At 35.1% G+C, this 18,333-nt stretch overlaps 1 protein-coding gene across 2 annotated transcripts in view; it reads left to right on the top strand.

Moving 5' to 3' along the window:
* Nucleotides 1-933: 933 nt before the first annotated feature.
* The window catches only part of LOC115215589 (tubulin polymerization-promoting protein family member 3), a 64,518-nt gene continuing 47,118 nt past the window's right edge, over nucleotides 934-18,333 (top strand). The window contains exon 1 of one of the 2 annotated variants that reach the window (XM_029784803.2): nucleotides 934-1,075. Coding sequence is in view for 1 of the 2 variants with exons in the window: in XM_029784802.2 (XP_029640662.1) it covers nucleotides 16,332-16,334 (3 nt within the window). In the remaining variant the exon portion in view is untranslated. Of the gene's footprint in view, nucleotides 1,076-16,086; nucleotides 16,335-18,333 lie in introns of those variants that run through there. The other variant, XM_029784802.2, reaches the window with a different exon arrangement.

The following is an 18,333-nucleotide window of genomic DNA, read 5'->3' as shown; positions in this document are numbered from 1 at the left end:
AGGATGAGAAGCAAAGCTGATGTCAACAAGATTTGAACTTGGAACCGTAAGGAGTTGAAAGAAATGTCGTAAATCATTCTACACGATGTTCTAGCAATTTCTGTCACTTCACCGTTTTTATGAAACAGAAATTAACTGAAAAGTATCAAATCTTGGTCAGAAATCTTGAGAAAAACTTTGAAAAATGCAAATAAAACTAATCTCTGTTGTATTAAGAGTGGTAAAAATAGCAGCAGGAATACTGGAACTGAAGATCCTGATAGAAGAGTTGCAGAAAATTGGCTCCCACGATTCGGTAATGTTTCCTTAGATCTTCGTGAGTTGAGAAGACTTGTTATCTTAAAATCTCAAAGACTTGAATTCGTTGATATGATCAACATGGAATTTATTTAGATTGCCAATCGGTATCATCGCTTACTCAAACACCACTACCTACGTGTGTGTGTGTGTGTGTGTGTGTGTGTGTGTGTGTGTGTGTGTGTGTGTGTGTGTGTGTGCGAGCGTGTGTGTGTGTGTGTGTCCGTGTGTGCACACCCATATTCTATTTTGTAGATTATATTTAATACATGTATATATATATTTATATACAATATGTATGCGCATATATATATATTGTATGTATGTATGTATGTATGTATGTATGTATGTATGTATGTATGTATGTATGTATGTATACGTGCTCGCGTGTGGATGTATACATACATACTTACACTCACACACATACATATATTTACATAAAAAATTAAGTGCATAGAAATCATAAGCAAAATAAAAAAAAAACCCAAAGCATTCAGTAATTGAGATTTTGTCATAACACAGAAACGGCGTCTCCTCCCTCTTTCCATGGAAAAGCCTCCTCACCACTTCTGCCTACATACGACCCCAAAGAATTGTGTCTTATCAATAATCATAGTTCTGCAAGTGTGTGAGCTGTTGAGAATGTTTAGTATAGTTGTCAAGCACCAGTAACTAAGGGCGTTTTTGCGCACGTTGCTTGGAGACAACACAAAACTTGACAAACTACCCGACGGGAATTCATTCCAACAGGAACTGCTAGAAAGACAACACCGGTGACGTAAGTAGCTTATTTCCATTGAACTGTTAGCATACGTATTACGTTGAATTATTTTTTCTTTCATTTCACTCACACTTACATTATTTTCTTTTAAGTGGTCAAAATGAGACAATATTTTAACAAGTGGGATAATATGGCGGTCATGTATTTTCTGAGTATATATAACGACGAAATTTAATGTAAAATGATCTTAACTGTGAATTGAGACGAAGAACTTCTTTTGCTGCAGCCAAGCCACCACGTTTCTATCGAAACTCCAATTTCTTAAATCCTACCATTAGCAGGCATTTTCGGTCATTTTTCTTCAGTCCATTGTATGTTTAATCAACCTTTGTTAGCGTATATTTTTAGCCTTCAGATAACTTTCTTTTAAAATCACGTGCGTATATTAAATTCTGTAATGGAGAAAGAAAAAAATTTTACCAACAAGAGAAAATGTACTCAATACATGTAAAAGAGTCTCTACAATTATTTGATGTTGGAGCGGGTGGGCTTTACTCTCGTTTTCGCTATTTACTGTGAAGAACTATATATATATATATATATATATATATATATATATATATATATATATATATATATTATATATATATATATATATAATATATATATATATATATATATATATAAAATATCGTGACGACGCATATTTGCCATTTGAATATGGCTAACCCCTTAGGGTGGATGCTTGTTTTTATGTTCAGTTATATATATAACAAAAAACAATTTTACATTAATCTGATGGGTTACTCTATACTTTTGTAGACCACAAATTTATTATTCTCAAACAAGAATGCTGTTGTCAGTGACTTCGAAGTTTCAGCCTGCTAAGCCATTGTCCGACGATGTCACTATCAACAACATTCTTGTTTAGGAATAATATGTATGTTTGAACGTTTGTATGTGTATGTGTGTGTGTGTGTGTAATTTCACCGACACATTGGAAAATGTGTGAGATCCTTGGCACAGTTAGCGATATTTGAAAACAGAAAAAGAATGACGTCACCGGTAGTTTTAATTAGTTTAATTAATTATTTAAAAATGTTTTAATAGAACTAAAATTTATATTATTAAAATTTTTTTTTTAATAATAAATTAAACTGACGAGAGCTACCAATGAAATCATTCTTTTTCTTTTTTCATATATATATATATTATATATATATATATATATATATATATATATTACACAAATATATATATAATATATTTATATATATGAGATATATAGAGAGAGAGGGGAGAGGAAGAAAGGATATATATATATATATATATATTTATATACGTTTAGGCGCAATGGCCTAGTGGTTAGGCCATTGCGTAGGATCGCGGTTTCGATTCCCAGACCGGGCGTTGTGAGTGTTTATTGAGCAAAAACACCTAAAAGCTCCACAAGGCTCCGCCAGGGGGTGGTGATCCCTGCTGTACTCTTTCACCACTCTTTCTCCCACTCTTTCTTCTGTTGGCCTGCTCGCTTAGCCAGCGGGGTGGCGTCATTCGAAGGCTAAAACAATGCGAACGCATTGTGACCAGCGATGTGTAACTACATCTGATGGACTGGTCGGTCACGTGATCACGTGATATATATATATATATATATATATATATATATATGTATAAATAATTGAATAGAAATATAGTTTATATTCAAGTAGATTGCTTGATTGATTACTCGATAGCTATGTAGTCAATAGCTATGTAGATAGCTTGCTAGATCGATGGAATGGGCTGCAATAATTTCAGTTTAGCATTTTCACAGTCTTTTCGGAAGACATAAACTTACCAACCCCTTACAATAGATTTAAGGATCTTATCTACTTGTTTTTCGGACTGCTGTATATATGTGTATGTCTGTCAGTATATATGTATGTATATATGTATGTATATGCATGTGCATTGTATTTTCCTTAATTAGTTTTTCTCTTCATTCATATTTCCTCTGTTTTTTCCTAATCCTTACATTTTACAACCTGAAACTGTTTTACGTTTCCAATATATAATTTGGTTGAATTGTTCTGGAGGAGCCGTATCCACGATCTTTGCTTGCAATTTAAGACTGGTGTGGTTACTGTTCCTCTTGAAGAGGTGTATGGTGATAGCTTCAGAAAATATATATATAAAGAAAAAACGTAATGAAGCGAATTCTACAAGTCTGACGTTCTTTGGATGACGTGAGGAATTTAAAGTGAAGTAGGAAAGCCTGTGTGGAAATGTCACAAAGCCAGCCGATTTTGTGAAATAGAGTTCAATTTTGTATAAGTAGAAAAAAAACAAGAAGAGACGGGACATATGTGGAATGAAGGCTGGAGTGTGTTGCTTGGTAGCGTAGCTACGATGGGTGACGGGTAGTCCGTCCCGGACATTGTTTTTATGGGGTGACGCTTTTGGGTCTGTTGTATATGACTGTATAGGTTTGGTGGCCAGTGGTGGAAAACTCAAAGGCTGCTCTGGGCGGCGCACTCTCAGCTATGTCACCGGTGCTGCTGAACGACTTCATATAAACCAGTCAGTGGCAATTTTATCTGATTTTTCGAAGCGGTTCAGGATATTTGCTCCCAAATGTGGAAGTAATACGTCATTGTGAGTTTGACCTCATTTTTTTTCTTTTGTTTTGAAGAGGAAGGTCAGCCATTGTGATGCAGAGTTTGCTATGTTGAGTAAACGCGTTCACTCGGAGGGATTCCTGATGATGGGGGAAGTCGAGCATTTGTAGCGACTCTGACGGATTTAGTCGTGTGCTGTTCCGGTTTTTTTTCATATACATAATGATTGTGTCTCTAGGCTGCTATACAAGACTCCATTCCAAGGTGTTTTCGGAATCTCTGTTCATTGAGTCAACACAGAAATGGTGTGACATGTCCAGGTTACATGTAGATGGCATTGGATTAAATAGAAAAACTTCGGTTTTGGTCCCGATTTTAATAGTTCTATATTATGTAGAATTGGAACAAAGTGAGTGAAATGAAATAACTTTTATACTTGGATATCTTTTACTTGTTTTACTCATTGGACAGCGACAATTTTGGGGCACCGCCTGGAAGAGTTTAATCGACGCCAAACCGCTAAGTTACGAGGGTGTAAACAAACTAACACCGGTTGTTAAGAGGTGTGGGGGAGGACAAGTGCAAACACAGAAACATACAGACAATCATACACACATATGATGGGTTTTCACATAGTTTCTGCCTGCCAAATTCACTCACAAGGTATTGGTCGACTCGGAGTATGTTGTAGAGGATACTTACCGAAAATGTCACGCAATGGGACTGAACCCAAAACCGCGTGGCTGCAAAGCGAGCTTCTTCACCACAGAACCATTCCTGCGCCTAATTGATATGAATGTTTTCAGATTTATTCTTCATAAAAAAAGAAAAAAACTTCAAAATTTATTAAAATAAAAAGAAAAGCAGGGATAAAAATTAAACAAAATTTTATAATAGCAAATGAGAAAATTAAGCTTTGTGTTCGGTGTTTTTCATTGTGTGGGTGGTTGAATTTCTGGTTTCAAAAGCCTTTTTAGTGGCGGAGGAATCATTGTTCTTTTCACAAATCTTTACTCTGCTTAAAGACGGGTGGAAGTGAGAAAAACTGTTTTTACAGCTGAGAGACCTGCTACTGTCTGTAAATGTCAGCTGTTTTGCAATGAGGCATTTTAGCACAAGAGAAGGTTATTTCAAATTTAATGTCCCTCTGGTATTTATTCATTTATTTATTTATTTATTTATTTATTTATTCGTTCATTCAGTTTGTGGATAGTATCGGCGTTGGTTACAGGTTATAGGTTTATAACAGGCCAATCGCTGGTTCACTGCGAGAGGTGTTTGTAATTCGGTGGATTTCATTCGAGGAGCACCGGCTGTGTGCCCATGCTTACAAATGTCACTATATTAGCAAAGGATATTCACACGCGCTAAAGCATGCACGCACGCTCGCATGCACACACGTACGTATCCATCCACCCACTAACCCACCCACCCATCCATTCATTTATTTATTTATTTATTTATTTTATGCACAATTATTATTATTATTATTATAAATAATTCATTATAATATTGGTCAAGGCTGGATTTTGAACTTAGAACATAAAGAGCCGGAAAAGATACTGCAAATCTTCCCATCGACTCCCTAACCAGTTAACCAATCCACAGTCGACCCCGAAAGAATGCGAAACAACTTTGACCTCGGTAGGATTTGAACTCAGAGTGCAGAGAGACTGAAGAAATACAAACCATTTAATGTTACTCCATAATAGCCCTGTTAATTCGCTGCCTTACCTCTGTAAAAGACTTATGTGAACGGTCTCTCGTCGATGACTGAAAACTAGATCTCAATAGCGTAGCTGGGGTGGAATGGCGGTGGTGAGGGGCAGTTCGACCCCGTTGACACCTTTGTGACTGCTATGTAATTCTGTATAGGGTATGAGGAGACAGGGACAATAAATTCAAAGGATGCCCCGGACAGAACACAAGCGATATCATACTGGTTTCAAATTTTAGCACAAGGTTAGATGAATGGCAAAGTTGAGCTGGGCGGAATTTGAGATCAGAACGTAAAGACAAACCAAATGTTGCTAAGCCTTTCGGCTGGCGTGCTAACGATTCTCCCAGCTCGCCTCCTTTGTAAAGCGATATCATTTTGGTTTCAAATTTCGGTACAAGGTCAGCAATTTCGGGAAGGAAGTTAGTCGATTCTTTCGACTCCAGTATTCAACTGGTACTTGATTTATCGACTACGAAAGGGTGAAAAGCAAAGTAGACCTCGGCGGTATTTGAACTCAGAACATAATGACAGACAAAATACCGCTAAGCATTTTTGCCCATCACGGTAGCGATTCTACCAGCACCTTGCAAAGTAAAATTATATTATTTGGTATTTACCAGATTTGATAGACGAGCTTATATGAAACACTTAAATTCTGACAAGTTCTTTCTTGAAACACAACTTTCTTGCTTTCCAAACCAAAATCTAAAGACACAGGTTGCTTCTCGAAGAGAATAATTTTGTCCGGATGAAGAATAGTGGCCCCTATAAGCCTTGAAATATGCTATGTGAGTATCTAAACTGGCGATGCAGCTTTAGAACATGTTTCTCAGAGAACACAAGAGAAGTTGAAATTCTTTCCAATGATCCTATTATTGATTTTCACCGCAGTGATAAGATCTCAGCCCTGATAACTCTAAATGTCTTTACAGCGGATAATATTCACGAGCAGACAGCGTCTGATTCTACTGAAATTTCCATTTTTGGAAATGAAAACTTTTTATCTCCAGGCAAGTGTGGCAGAAATATTTGCTTATTATGTAATTGGTACAACCCCGCAGCCTCTTCTCCGATCTCTCTATCACTCTCTTCTTCTTCTTCTTCTTCTTCTTCTTCTTCTCTTCTTCTTCTTCTTCTTCTTCTTCTTCTTCTTCTTCTTCTTCTTCTTCTTCTTCTTTTTCTTTTTCTTTTTCTTCTTCTTCTTCTTCTTCTTCTTCTTCTTCTTCTCTCTCTCTCTCTCTCTCTCTCTGTATACACACAGAAATATACACAAGAGCCACATAACACCATAGTAATTGCATTTGTTGATTGTACAAGAGAAAAAATCCAACTCTCAACACAACTCATGGCTGCTGAACTGAAAAGAATCACCCACCACCACCACCACCACCACCACCACCACCACCACCACCACTACTACTACTACTACTACTACTACTACTACTACTACTACTACTACTACTACTACACCATCATCTTCCATGCTTGGCAATGCTGCAATTGCGATTGTGCAAGCATTTTATGCTGCAACGATGTGTGACAACTTTCCACGACCCTACAACTTTCACTAGCTCGAAGTCTGTTATCTTACAACATCATTCTATCGCTATCTGTCGATTATTACAAAAGAATACGTGAACACAAAACTACACAAGGAAAATCTATAACATCTAACTTTACTTCGCATGCTCTAGGATTTGATCACCTGCCCGTCGAGGCAAGGTATATTCAATGTAACGGTAAATAAATATTTCCTTCACAAATTCAGTCACTGTTCTTTCATCCTTACATAATGAAAAATCTCAACGTTTTACAAACGTTTACAAATCTCAACCTTTACATACACACACACACACCACACACATATATATATACATATCTATACATATATGCATATTATCGTATATATATATATATTATATGTATATATATAATATATATATATATATATACGTATATATATATATGTATATGTACATATATGTATAGATATGTATATATATATATATATATATATATATATATATATATATATGTGTGTGTGATCACGTGATCACGTGACCGACCCGGCTATCAGATGTTGCTACACATCGCTGGTCACAATGCGCTTCGCATTGTTTAACCTTCAAATGAGGCCACCCCGCTGGCTAAGTCAGCAGGCCAACAGAAGAAAGAGTGAGAGAAAGTTGCGGCGAAAGAGTACAGCAGGGATCGCCACCACTCCCTGCCGGAACCTCATGGAGCTTTTAGGTGTTTTCGCTCAATAGACAACGCCCGATCTGGGAATCGAAACCGCGATCCTACGACATCGAGTCCGCTGTCCTAACCACTGGGCCATTGCGCCTCCACACACACATATATATTATATATGTGTGTGTGTGTGTGTATAATATCTGTGTGTGTATATATATATATATATATATATATATATATATATATATATATATATATACATATACGTATATATATTCTTTTATTCTTTGACTTGTTTCAGTCATTTGACTGCGGCCACGCTGGAGTACCGTCTTTAGTCGAACAAATCGACTTCTGGGCTTATTCTTTGTGAGCCTAGAACTTCTTCAATTTGTCTCTTTTGCCGAACCGCTAAGTTACGGGTACATTAACACACTAACATCGGTTGTCAAGCGATGGTGGCGGGTGTGAGAACAAACCCAGACAGACAAATAGATACATATATACGACGGGCTTCTTTCAGTCTATGAAATCCACTCGCAAGGCTTTAGTCGGCCCGGGGCTATAGTAGAAGACACTTGCCCAAAGTGCAACGGTGTGGAACTGAACCCGGGACCAAGTGGTTGGGAAGCAATCTTCTTACCACACAGCTACGCTGCACCTATATATACCTATCCATAACATAGCGCGAACTAGTTTTTGATGGACGGAGCGGTTCAGCAAAAGACCGCGATAAAATAAGTACTAGTCTTTTAAAAAATAGTCCTAAGTCGATTTGTTCGACTAAATCCTGCATGGTACATATATCAATAAATATAAACATGCATCCCAATACACACACGTGCGCGCGCGTGTATGTGAGTGTGCGTGTGTATGTATGTATGAATGCATGTATGTATCTATAGGTCCAGTAGACCAGGGCGGAGCCGGAGTTGAATAAATTAACACTAACAATAAAAAACGTCATCAATAGCAATAACATTCGTCATCATAATCATCAACAACAACAACAAAAATAACAACATGAACACCAAAAGCAACAACAACAACAACAACAACAACCACAACAGCATCCGCAACAACACTTGTGTCCTGCTCTGTGAGATAACAACGGAATTTCTGAAGTAGAAGCATTTGTTAATTTTTTAATCTTTTTTGTGTCACACCTTTCTCTCACACCTCTTTCCTTCTTTCTTTCCTTTTCACACACACACAAATACACACACACACACACACACACACACACACACACACACACCACACACACATACACTGTCTCTCTCTTTCACAATAAAGGGATGTGGGTTCGAGTCCCACGCGTACGGAAAAGCCTCCTTTTTTCTGTCGAGGGCTTATATGCTGCATTATTAGATTATTTTCCTTAGTCATTGCACGGTGATCGTTATAATCTTTAAGCTTATAAAAAAGATACCATTATTATTATTTACAGAATTGTAAAACTCGACACCGCTTAACAAAACCATTCGCACCGAAAGCACATTAAGTTTGTTTACAAAAACAACCATGAACAGCAGTTCTTAAATTTGACAGTGTAATCGGTAAAACACTTAGTCGCGTTAATATAGGGATGTGGGTTCGACTCCTATGCGTACAGGAAAGCCTACTTTTTCTGTTGAGGGCTTATATACCGCATTATTAGACTATTTTCCTGAGACTATTTTCCTATTTGCACGGTGACCGCTTTAAGCTTATAAAAAAATACCATTATTATTATTATTTATAGAATTGTAAAACTGGACACGCTTAACAAAACCATTCGCATAAATATATATATATATATACATGTGTGTACACACATATATATAAGCAGGTGAATATATATAAGCAGGTGAATATATATAAGCAGGTGAATATATATGATAAGGGTTGAAGAAACGAGGAAAGCATTATTTGTGAAGTTGGCTATGAAATTGAGAATATAAATTGAAATAATAATCTAAGCTATCGGCTTAAATTACAAGCCGGATTGGAAGTTAAACCATTGGCATACATTTTATTTAACTGTTGTCATTCTTGCTTCACCAGCTGTCAAGCTGATGTGTCGAATTCCGCATGCTGGCGAAACTCCAGACTAACAGGCCTCTGAATCGACTCAAAGAAACTATTACACTCTCTCTCTTAGTATTGAGTACTTAACTAACTCATTCTTTACTACCAAAACACACATACGCATAGACATTTATAGGTTTGGTGAAAACACAGGAAACGGAAGCCATGAGTATCTATCTATCTATCTATCTATCTATCTATCTATCTATCTATCTATCTATCTATCTATAAAGTCACTCTGTCCGTGTCCGCGCGCCAGAATTCATCCAGCAACCGCAGGACTAGGTAATGGAAGATCCAAGAAAGGGAATCCAGTGTTTGGCGAGAGAGATGGGTACAAGAAGCGCAAGTGACAAATTCTGACAGCCAAGGCCAAGGAGAACCACATGACGATGGCAAAGAAGCTCCTGGGGAGGCTGAGGCATCCTGTTGAGCCGGAGATGTTCTGGTTCTTCTCAGATGAAAAAAACTTCTGCCAGGACGAGCTGCGCAACATCCAGAACAACAGATGGCTTGCCTACAATCCACGTGGTGTCCCAGATATAAAAATCAAACTGTGATAGTCTTTGGGTGTGTCTCCAATGAGGATGACGCCATGCCGCCCCACCATCTTTGAACAAGGGCTTAGGCTCAGTTCAGACGGCTACGTGAAGTTGCTGGCGTCTGTGTTCAAACCCTGGCTGGAGATGTTTGGAGATAGAGTGGCCATATATGTGCTAGCATGTTTCGACTCCTTGCCATACCTTCTGAAAAAGTCAGAAGTGGTTATCGGAGAATTTCTACGACTTCATCAGCCCCAGTTTCCGGCCTCCTAACCCCTCTCATTGTAATCTCATGGATTACTCACCAACTGCTCTGCTTGCAATGCCAAGTCCAAGTTGCTGGCCATAATCAAAGAGGTGTTCGAAGATCTTACTAGGGACAGAGCGAGGGACGCATGCGCATGGTTCCTGAGCCATTTTGAGACCGTGGTGGAAACTGAAGGCAGCTACTTTGAGTAAACTGTCATCTCCCAGCCTTAATCTAGTTGATATCTTTTGAGTTTTTAAAATAATTCTATTTTTGGTTGACATATTGTGTTTTCTTTTCCTTTTATGCAAACTGTCAAATTTAACCCAAACATCATTTGTGTGTGTATATATGTATATATATATATATATATATATATATATATATATATATAAACTTACTTGGAGGAAACGAAACGAAACGAATCGAATCGACTCGAATCGACGCGAGGGCGCTCAGTCATACAATAGTGTAATAAATAAAATATATGCATACATACATACATACATATATGTACGTACCTACATCTACATGTATATATATACATGCATATATAAATATATATACGTGAGTACAGGACACCACAAATAGACGTAGAACTCAACGAGAAACGAAAACGTAAAAACAAACATGGAAACGGACCTTTTTTAACAACGAAAAAACAGAGTACAAGACAAACTACACAAGGAAAATTCCCCTTCATCAGCTGTCCCTAGTTCAACTCCAGCGTGTTTCGAAGGTGAGGACAGAACACGACTCGTCGAAATAGCCCTTCCTGCGAAAGAATTAAATAAAATTACTTCGCAGAGGGGTAAAAACAAGCAAAGAAAAAAATGTGACAAAAACAGGACGTAAAAACGATACAAATAAAAATACAAAATAAAATACAAAATAAACACACTGTCTATATATTATGTTATACTATATTATATATTGTATATGTAATATGTAATATAATATATTATATTATACTATGTGTTACACTGTATTATATTATACTATATTTTATGTGGTATTTTCCATCTACTATCGAAAGCTTTGTCTAAATATTTTCCAACCTTTGCCAAATATTAATCCTAACGTTTATTACTCTTTTAGGCCATTTTAAAATATATATTTACCCTTTTAGGCCATTTTTTACACATTAGAAATTAGCATAGTTTTCACTCTTAATGGTTTATAATATTATTTTTTTAGTTATTAGTATGCATGTATATATACATATATATATATATGTATATATATATGTATATATATAATATATATTATATATATATAATATATATATATAATAATATATATTACATATATCTATATATGTATATATATATGTATATCTATATATATATATATATATAATATATATGTGTGTGGGTGTGTGGTGTGTTGTATGTGGGTGTTTATAGGTATGTGTATATATGTATATATGTATGTATATGGATATGTACGTATGTATGTATGTATGTATGTGTGTATTTATGTGCTTATGTTTATCTATGTGTACGTGTGTATGTGCGCATATGTGTATGTATGTACGTATGTGTATTTTAAGCAACCAACCGTAACTAAGACAATGAAATTCAAATGTGCCAACCAATTGAATTGAACTTGAAATTGTAAATAATCTATCAGCCCGTTAAGACCTATCACTCACCTATTGATATGCGAACTGTATATATGTACATGCATATATAATTTTTGTATGATGTAAAAGGATAATATCCCTTTATATATGTATATGTATTAATAGATGCTTTTGCGCATGTATGTATATGCATGTGCATATATTGGTACCTGTGTGTATATATATGTATGTAGATTTAGACTTAAGTTTCGATTATCGATTGTGATATATGAATATAATGTCATTGTATATTGTATTGCATTATTTTATTATATTGAATTGATATACTGGCATCTCCCATATGCATCTGTCTATATATTATGTTTATATATATTATATATTGTATATGTAATATGTAATATAATATATATATTATACTATGTGTTACACTGTATTATATTATACTATTTTTATGTGGTATTTTCCATCTACTATCGAAAGCTTGTCTAAATATTTTCCAACCTTTGCCAAATATTAATCCTAACGTTTATTACTCTTTTAGGCCATTTTAAAATATCATTAGAAATTAGCATAGTTTTCACTCTTAATGGTTTATAATATTATTTTTTTAGTTATTAGTATGCATGTATATATACATATATATATATATGTATATATATATGTATATATATATATATTATATATATATATATATATATATATATATTATATATATATATATACATATATCTATATATGTCTATATAATGTATATATATATATATATATATATATATATATATATATATATGTGTGTGTGTGTGTGGTGTATGTGGGTGTTTATAGGTATGTGTATATATGTATATATGTATGTATATGGATATGTACGTATGTATGTATGTATGTATGTGTGTATTTATGTGCTTATGTTTATCTATGTGTACGTGTGTATGTGCGCATATGTGTATGTATGTACGTATGTGTATTTTTCAACCAACCGTAACTAAGACAATGAAATTCAAATGTGCCAACCAATTGAATTGAACTTGAAATTGTAAATAATCTATCAGCCCGTTAAGACCTATCACTCACCTATTGATATGCGAACTGTATATATGTACATGCATATATAATTTTTGTATGATGTAAAAGGATAATATCCCTTTATATATGTATATGTATTAATAGATGCTTTTGCGCATGTATGTATATGCATGTGCATATATTTGGTACCTGTGTGTATATATATGTATGTAGATTTAGACTTAAGTTTCGATTATCGCTGTATGATATATGAATATAATGTCATTGTATATTGTATTGCATTATTTTATTATATTGAATTGATATACTGGCATCTCCCATATGCATCTGTCTATATATTATGTTATACTATATTATATATTGTATATGTAATATGTAATATAATATATTATATTATATTATGTTTGTGTTACACTGTATTATATTATACTATATTTTATGTGGTATTTTCCATCTATGTATTGTGAATAGCAGAATGCACATATTCCTTTATTAGTATTATTATTAATAATAATAATATTAATAGTTTTTAGTAATGTAATACAATGAACTTTGGACTTTGTATATGTACCCTTTGATGTGGATATATATGTATATTCCAGTATATAGATTTGATTAACTGTAACCTTATGTGTATGTATATTATTATGTATATACTTATATATATGTAGTGTATATACACTTATATATATGTACTTATATATATGTAGGTATATATACACTTATATATATATATGTATATATGTATATATGCATATTCTTGTATATGTGTACCTTGTTTAATATTTATATTTGCATTTTATATCTTCATTTTATATCTTTATAATTGTACTTTATAATCTCTGACGAGGCCTTGAGATATATATATATAAGTAACTCATTTTTAACTGCATATTACCTCAATACATCTGACTAATATGGGCATAATGAGATACTCTTATCTACAGGCTGAAACAGCTGTAAGATCCATTTTATATGTATTATTTTTATGGTATTATCTTACTTATTGATGTATATTGTTTTATTCTGTCTTATTCTGTTGGATTTGGATGTTCCTATTTAATTTAATTAATTAGTAAATAAATTATATGAATTGGTATTACCTGAAAGTTGATGATTGAATGGAATCTATTCCTCCATTTTCTTATTTTGTATTATGAATTTGAGGTAAAACATTTTACCTTCGCTCATCTAATAAAATAAATGAGCTAATTGCATTGCAATTGTAAGCATTTATGTATTAGCCTTTTGGGTACTTTACTGGAAGTATATTGGATAAATGCTATCCCATAGTGGGTTACACTCATAACCCCTATCTCACTTTGTACTTTTATATATATATATATATAATATTATAATATATATATATATATATATATATGTATGTATGTATATAGTATGTATATATATGTTATATGTATGTATGTGCGCGTGCGTATACACAGACGCACGTAGATGTGTCCTTCTCTTTAGATATTCATCTTTATGTTACTATATATTGTTTTCTGTTGACACATTTTCCATCCAATGACCAATCATTATAGATCTTTTCATGCTATGTCATATCTCTTATATCAGAAAGTAGTTGCGCTGACGGGAGACATGCGTGAAGCTCTTAGTTGGGAGTGTGTGTCTATGTAAGCCTGAGGGAAGGCGAGAGAGAGAGAAGAGAGACAGTGTGAAATTGATTTTAGCCCAACAATAAACATACTACTTTTGTATCGGGCGTATATATTTTCTAAACGTAGACGCACTTATATATATTCACACATGCACACACAGACTCGCGCGCACACACACGCACACACGTGTGCGCGCGCCTGCGGCCGTTCTAGGAGCTGCTTGAAATGGAGTCCTTTAGATAACTATAACCGGCTGATTCATGTTTGGAAAAGATATATAACAATACTCTGAGAACGTTTCGGACCCACCCATTTTGAAACAATAAACGTTTGATAGTTTGATAACATTCTTCGGGATTTATATGTTGCCTTCACAAAATAAACGTGCGCGTGTCTCTATGGGTGCCTAAATATGTATTTATGCATGTATATCTATCTATCTATCTATCTATCTATCTATCTATCTATCTATCTATCTATCTATCTATCTATCTATCTATCTATCTATCTATCTATCTATCTATGCATGTGTATTTGCCAGTCTCTTTCCCTTTTAGTGTGTGTGTGTGGCTATTTGTAAACAAGCCACCGGTTAAAAGGAAGCAGTAAAAAGTTTGGCTGGTTAGTTTTATTTACACTAAAACCTACCATATTTCGACAAGCCTGTCATTCTTTATCTTATGAACACTCGCCACCCACACACGCACACACACACACACACACACACACACACATGCACACACACACACAACACACACACACACACACACACATAAAACTCCCAATCTCTCTCTTACTCTTCTATTTGAAACTTTATCTTGTTTCCTCTGCCTTCCACTCCTCTCATTTTCCTCCATCTCTCTGTATAGTGCATCCTCCCACCCTCACGCAGTTTTTGTTTTGTTTGACTGGTTGCTTTCATGTATCCCTTTTCTTCTTTCTCCTCACTCTCTCATCCCCCCCTCACTTTCTCATATATCCCTTACGCACGTTATTAAATCTTCTCCTCTCTCTCAAAGTAAACACTCCCCCTTTCTCTGTACCCCCCTCTCTATTTACCCTTGCTTTCTTATAACTTTTCTCTCATTTGTTAATGTCCAGTTCTCATTCTCTGCCTTTTTCGTTTTTCTCTCTCTCTGTCTCTTTCATTCTCTCTCTTTCTCTCTAAACACTTAATCTCTCTCCCTTTCATTCTTTCTTTCTTCTTGCACCCCCCCTCTCATGACATAACATACACTTCTGCCGCAACAGGATGCGGTTTTATCACACATACTTCACTTGAGACACACACACACACACACACACACACACACACACACACTATATGCGTAGATGTGTGTAAATATGTGAATGTGTGTGTATTCCTATGCGTACGAACTTCTCCCGATATGTGTAAGCGCATATGTTGACTTGTATCTGTTTATTTGTGAATATAGTCTGTGATGTGTGTTTATTTGCCTTCACGAACCTATGTATGTCTATATATATATATATATGAATGCATGTATGTGTAAGTGCGTGTGAAGGAAAGAGGAGAGAATAAGTTAGTTTTATCTGCTGTCCTGACCGAGAAGCCAGTCAAAATAAAGTGTTTCGTAGTGTTACAAGAGAGAGAGAGAGAGACCTCCAGCAAGCACCTGCCGGGGAGACTTCTATAGGAAATATTAGCTGTGTGTAGATATAACCAGAGTATCTTGGGGAACAAATCAAAATGGTAAGTTTCGATTAGTTTCGTGTTTTATCCATTCTTTCTATTTTCCTTTTTGTCTTTCTTTTCCTCTTTATTTCCTTCTTTCTTCTCGTCTTTCTTCTTTTCTTTTCGTCTTTTCTTCTTTCACTTTTTCATATTTAATTCGCTATTTCATTTTCTTTCTTTCGTTTCCTCGTCTTCTTTTCTTTCTTTCTTTCTTTCTTTCTTTCTTTCTTTCTTTCTTTCTTTCTTTCTTTCTTTCTTTCTTTCTTTCTTTCTTTTCCCTCTTTCCTTCTTTCTTTTCCCTCTTTCTTTCTTTCTTTCTTTCTTTTCCCTCTTTCTTTCTTTTTTTCCCTCTTTCTTTCTTTCTTGCTTTCTTTCTTTCTTTCTTTCTTCTTTTCTTTCTTTCTTTTTCGCTTATCTCTCACTCTCTCGGTCTCACTGTCTCTCTTTCTCGTTTCTCTTCGTTTCTTTCTTTTTCTCTGTTCTCTTTTCTAAGTTTCTCCATTTCACCTCCTCTCCATCTTTTACTATTATCTTTTGATGTCAAAGATTTACCAAAATATCACGTTCAGGCATACCTCAACCTACGTCGTTTCGAGTCACGTCTTTTTCGACTTCACGTTTTTATTTTTAGTTAAGTCGCATGTCATAGAACCAATTACCCGACGTAAGTCGAAGTATACCTTATATTGTATTAACTTTTCTCTCTTCTTCAGTCTCTCTCTAGCCTCACTCCCTCTCTCTCTCAGTCCTCTCTTTCTATATCTATCTCTTTTATCTCTCTCAGTCTCTCTTTCATTTCTCTCTCTCTCTCTCTCTCTTTCTCTCCCCTATTCTTTCATTCTCTTTCCTTCTATCTCTCTACCGTTCACCCTTCCTTCCTCTCTATCAGTCCTCCTCCATTCCCGTCTCAGTGTTTGTTATGTCTCAGATCCTTTCTCTTTCACACACACATTTATTTATCATATTAACTCCACAGAGATTCAATATATAATCGAAGCCGATAGTATTTGTTTCTATCTGAATTCGAATTCGATCAGAATTCGTAATATTACTGTAATCTTTCCCCCCGTCTATATATGTCCTGGTTGCCAACTTAAGACATCCTATTTATTTTCTCATATTACTTGTAGATGATTGATGGGGTTCTGCGTAGAAGCTAAATGTATCAGATGAAGAGAGAATGTGTGTGCTGGATAGTTAAGAAAGTTCGCTTTGTAACGATGTGGTTTTGGGTTCAATTCTACTATACGAGTGACACAATTTGGTAGCCAGAAACTGTGCAGAAGCTCGTTGTGTGTGTGTGTGTGTGTGTGTGTGTGTGTGTGTGTGTGTGTGTGTGTGTATATATATTCGCTTCCGACACTCAATTTGGATTGCACACTTTGTTTGAAATGTCTCCGGTTTGACTTTATGCTGCTATGTGAATAGGCCTTAAGTTATATACAAGAGACTAGGGGTCACATCCAGAAGGAAATATGTCTCCCATCTTTTTAACACCCTTAGCTCAGATAAAGGAAGGCAAGAGCAAGTGTGTTGCCTCTTTCTCTATTTAGTTATATTATTATAGTTGTTATAATATCATTATAAATATTATGTATGTTGTTATGTCATTCTCTTTTAGTGTCTTATTATTTAGCACACTCACCGGCTATGTTTCCACTCATTTACCTCTAAAATTTTCGTTGCGTCTGTAATTCATAGCCCCTCACAAACCAAATCCCAAAACAAAGCATTATATATGTATTATACGATAATTATAAATCATTATATAATACATATATAATACTATATGCAGTATGTTATATTTTTTTCGTGGGGTTGGGACCGTTCCTGGTGGCTAAATCTATAGCTCCCTGTAGGAGACTACATTAAACGCTGAAAATTCTGAGAAAGATTAAATCCAGCTTTCGGGCGTCTTACATCAAGATTGTGAGGGGCTATGAATTAAAGAAAGTTGTGACGGGGCATAAATCACGTAAATATACATTTCCTGACACGCAGAACATGGAAATATCGG

Source organism: Octopus sinensis, linkage group LG9, assembly GCF_006345805.1.
Source record: "Octopus sinensis linkage group LG9, ASM634580v1, whole genome shotgun sequence".
Classification (NCBI taxonomy): domain Eukaryota; kingdom Metazoa; phylum Mollusca; class Cephalopoda; order Octopoda; family Octopodidae; genus Octopus; species Octopus sinensis.
The sequence above is the reverse complement of the archived record's forward strand: the minus strand, read 5'-3'. Positions and strand labels throughout refer to the sequence as shown.